The sequence below is a fragment of the Hetaerina americana genome, unplaced genomic scaffold, assembly GCF_022747635.1.
Source record: "Hetaerina americana unplaced genomic scaffold, ioHetAmer1.1.p SCAF_1306, whole genome shotgun sequence".
Lineage (NCBI taxonomy): Eukaryota > Metazoa > Arthropoda > Insecta > Odonata > Calopterygidae > Hetaerina > Hetaerina americana.
In genome coordinates this window covers 1-5,000 of record NW_027286411.1, presented here as the reverse complement: position 1 = coordinate 5,000, position 5,000 = coordinate 1, and the positions used below count along the sequence as shown (strand labels likewise).

Sequence of the window (5,000 nt, the reverse complement as noted above, 5' to 3'; positions counted from 1 at the left end):
GTCGTCTGTTCGGCGGTGGTGTCGCAACTTCAACATGGGGAGGGGGAACACACACGACGATGAGCGTTCGGAGAGACAGTCTGTCATTACAGACCAACTGGTGAGCTCAGTTGACGAATTCGTGAGGAACGATCGGCGCGTCACAATTGATGACATCTGTGAGCATTTTCCCAATGTTTCTCGAACAATTGTTCATGAAATTGTTAAACACCATCTGCATTATGCAAAAATTTGTGCAAGATGGGTCCCTCGCGTATCTCAATGAGCTGGCGGCGAAGGACTATGCAGCAGGAATACAGAAACTTGTCACACGTTATGACAAATGCCTTAATTTGCTTGGAGATTATGTTGAGAAGTAGTTTAAAGTATCCTCTTTCAAATAAAATTTTTTATGTTTGTTAATATTTACTTTTGTGTCTTTATTTCACGAACGGGTACTACTTTCCGGATGACCCTCGTATGTATGTGTATATATATATATATATATATATATATATATATATATATATATATATATATATATATATATATATATATATATATATATATATATATATATATATAGTACAATACACAGTAACACAGAATATAGAAATACAAAAAAGAAGAACACTCACACGTAGTTTCTTGATATTTCCACGGAAACAATCCGTCTTCATCTGAAGATATAGAAGTAATGACTGCTGGAATTGTAGGGGGTGAGGGGTACGAGAGAAAGGGAAGTGGGCCAGGGGAAGGGGAGAACGGGAGGCGAAGGAGGGGTGAGAGGAATGGTACGAAAGCATATATATATATATATTATATATTTTTTTTTAAGGTAATCTACCGGTTAAGGTAGGTTTTTCGATGGATACAACTACCAAACAAATATTTTGTGACTACTAACAAAACACAACCCTAAATTCTACTCTACACCAGGTCCCTCTTCATCTCTGAGTACTTTCTTCCTCCCTTCATCCCGTCCAACATCCCTATCCTGTTCCTTCCCTTTCCTCTTTTGCCCAACATTCTACCCTCTATCACAGTCTTCAACATCCCACTGCCGGTCAACACCCCCTTCATCCACTTTTCCTGCCTCCATAGGATTGCTCCCAACAAACCCCTCTCTTCGCCCACCATACCAAGTACTTCCTCATTTGTTTTCTTCTCTGTCCATTTCACCTTCTCCATTCTTCTCCACACCCACATTTCAAAAGCCTCCAGTCTACGTCTATCCTCCTGCTTCAATGACCACGTTTCCGCGCCGTACATAGCTACGCTCCATATCAAAGTTTTTACGAGTCTTTTCTTAACATCCTTACTCAAAGTCCCCGTCATCAACTCCCTTCTCCTCGTGAAAGCCTCTTTGCCTAGCGCAATTCTTCTCCTTACGTCCCTACTACTTTGACCGTGTTGGTCCAAAACACTACCGAGATACGTAAACTGTTCTACCTGCTCTAGTTTTTGCCCTCCTATTTTAATGTTAAGCTTGACCTTTTTCTTTCTAGAAAATCGCATAACATTTGTTTTATTAATGTTGATTCTCATCCCATACCTGTCGCACTGAATTTCCAATTCACTCAGCAATGCTTGCAGCCCCTTGGCTGACTGACAAACTAAAGCTTGGTCATCAGCAAACCTAACTGATTTTACGAATTCCCCGCCCACTTTCATTCCTACCTCTAGTTCTTCCCATGCCTCTTTGATCATTTCCTCTGCATACAGGTTGAACAGCAACGGTGATAATGGGCAACCCTGCCTTACACCCCTTCCTAACACTGCCCATCCTGACTCCCCGTTTCCCACCCGCACCTGAGCAGTCTGAGACATGTACAGGTTGCGGATTAGCCTCCTTTCCCTCCAATCTATTCCTATTTTCTGCAATATACTCATTAGTTTTTCCCAATTCACTCTATCAAACGCTTTTTCGAAATCTACGAAACAGGCAAATACCTCCTGGTTGTGTTCTATATTCCTCTCGATTAATAATCTCATTACTGCAATGGCATCACGCGTACCTCTCCCCTTCCTAAACCCAAACTGATCATCCCCTAAGTAATCATTTGCCCTACTCTCTATCCGTTTGTTTATGATGCTGAGAACAACTTTAGCTGCGTGGGATATCAAACTAATTGTCCTATAGTCCTCACATGACGTGGCCTTTACCTTTTTCGGAATCGGAACTAAAACTGCTCTCACAAAGTCTTCCGGCCAGATTCCCTCCTCATAAATGCTACGGATCAGCCCATATAGCCTCTTCCTCCCACATTTTCGTAACCATTTTAAAAGTTCCACGGGAATGTTATCTACCCCCACGGCCTTATTTAGTTTCATCTCCCTTAATGCCCTTTCTATCTCATTGTCTAGTATGCCTGGACCTAAGCTGTCCTCCTCTACGTCATTTTCTTTTTCAATGTCTAACTGTGTTGGTCTGAGTTCTTTACTATACAGTTCTTCTATATACTCCTTCCATCTCTCTTGGATCTTTCCTGCGTCAACTATTACCTTACCCGCCTTATCTCTAACTATTATCATAGCTCTTCCTTTCTTACTTCCTGATAACAATTTAACTTTGCTGTACAGCGCACCGATTTCGCCCTTCCTCTGGAGACTTTCCATATCCTCGCACTGCGTCTTCCACCATGCGTCTTTTGCCTTATTTGTTGCCCGCCTCAATTTATTGTTCAATTCTTTGTACTTCATTTTGCCTAATTCTGTATTTATATTCTTCCATTTTCGCCGCTCATCCATCTTTGTAATCATCTCATCCGTGATCCATGGTTTCCTAGTCCTTTTAGCGTTAACGGTTCCAATAGTGTCTTTTGCGGCTTTAGACAACCCTTTTTTGATCATTTCCCATTTTTCTTCGATAGTACTAAGCCCTTTACCATCCTCCATGATTTTCTCTACCGCCTGTTTGTATTCCTTCCTTTTCAACCCATTTAATGCTTCTACATTCCATTTTCTAACTCGCCGCCCCTGCCTTATCTTTTTAAAACGTACGCTACATTTCATAACAACTAAATTGTGGTCTGAGTCCGCATCCGCTCCCGGAAAGCTGTGGGAATTTATCACACTATTCCTAAACCTGTGTCTAACCAGGATATAATCTAGCTGATATCTTCCTGAGTCACCTGGCATTTTCCATGTATACCTGCGTCTTTTGTGGTGTCTAAACCAAGTGTTGGTGATGACTAACCCCTGTCTCCTGCAGAACTCAACTGCTTTCTCCCCGCGGTCATTCCTCGTGCCTAAACCGTAGTCGCCCACCTCATCACCATCTCTTCCTTCGCCTACCGTCGCATTCATATCCCCCATCACTATCAAATGTTTCCCTGCTGGAACACACGCGATCATGTCCTCTAACTGATCGTATATCTTGTCGACCTCTTCTTCCTTATGGTTGCTCGGTGGCATGTATACCTGAATAATAACCAAGTTCGTCGGTTCTGCTTTTATCTCCACTAGTAGTATTCTACCCGTTACCTGCTCTATGTTGACTACGCTTCTTCCTACCTCTTCATTTAATACTATGGCAACCCCTCGTTGGCTCTCGTCCCCACCGCTGTATATTATTCTATACTTATCACTCCAGTAATCCCCGCTATCTTTCCATCTCACCTCGCATAGACCTAAAATATCTATATTTCCCCTTTCCATCTCTCGCTTAACATTCTCCAATTTCCCTGTCCTCATCATTGTCCTAACATTCCACGTTCCTATTCTAACTAATTTTGTCTTCTTCTCCTGCGTCTTCTGTCCTGCTGCTGCTGGTTTTCCCTTGCAAGGGTTTCGTGGGATGACGACCGCGGAAGCCTTGCCTCCCCCGCTGCCGGGCACGACACACGGCCGATTGGGCCGAGCCCCGTGGTTGCCAGGACTCAAAATATCTCTATTGTCCATCATATTTTTCTAGGGAATGATAATTGAGGTGGTTTCCCGTTGCCTTCCTCAATAGTGTTTTTAACGTGACACCATCACTTACTGGCCGCCCCACTGGGGTCAGACGCCATTGCAGCCGCCTCACTGAGGAACAGACGCTGCGTGGACTACCTTTCGTCTGGCTCCTAACCTTCGACCTATCTGGCATGGGTGACCCTACCAGGAGCAATAATTATTACTCCCGCCAGCACAGCTCTAGGGGTCATCGGAACGCACAAGCCCTTCCACCACGTCAAGGTTGTAGTCCGGGGAGGGATATTATATATATATTATATATATATATTATATATATATATATTATATATATATTATATATATATATATACACACACACACACACACATATATATTATTGTCCATATTTAATGAGTTGTAGTATTCTACAGACTCAATTTTGTGGAAAATTACAAAGTCATGTAATATGGACTTCAAATAATTCCACAAGTTTAAGCCTGAAAGTGTAAAGAATATTATATATATTTGGTTTACATAATGATTTTTTTTCCAGTTATTTGCAAAAGACATAGAGATCTATGTAGGAGAAGATAGGATACTACTTACGACAAAAAGTAGCTCATACTCTCTTGACATTTTCCTTCCTCATTTGATAAATCAAGAGAAAACAGTGGCCGAGTTCTCCAAAGAAAACAAGGTAAATAAATAATCAATATCATATTGTTATGGGGGCGTGGTAGTCCAGGGGTAGTGTGTTGGACTGCTGACTGGGAGGCCCAGGTTCGATTCCTAGGCTCAATTTTGTTGTAATGTTACTGGTAATTAGTTTTTCAATTATTTAAATTTTACCCTGTGATTTTCAGGTTCTTATGCTGGAAATGCCTATGAAACAATAATTCTTCACAAGTATTTTTGTGGGAGAAGAATAAAAATGCCAAAACTCAGTTATTGTTGTTTAATACGTGAATTTGGTGAACAATAATTATTAAAATCAAGTAAGTTCTTATTTAGTTGTGATCATTGTGTTATGTCTTTTGAAACAAACAATTCAATTGTAAATACCCGTGAGTGTTTTACTTATGCTTGTAGCATAATTTGACTGAATTGTGTTTCATGTAATTTTA

The 5,000-nt window shown here is 41.1% G+C and overlaps 1 protein-coding gene across 1 annotated transcript in view; it reads left to right on the top strand.

The window, feature by feature from the left end:
• Positions 1–4,970, top strand: part of LOC139686194 (PIH1 domain-containing protein 1-like) — a 26,603-nt gene extending 21,633 nt beyond the window's left edge. The window contains exons 6-7 of the mRNA XM_071583365.1: positions 4,430–4,573; positions 4,740–4,970. Coding sequence (XP_071439466.1) covers positions 4,430–4,573; positions 4,740–4,772 — 177 coding nt within the window. The 3' untranslated portion in view covers positions 4,773–4,970. The remainder of the gene's footprint in view (positions 1–4,429; positions 4,574–4,739) is intronic.
• The last annotated feature ends 30 nt before the right edge of the window (positions 4,971–5,000 follow it).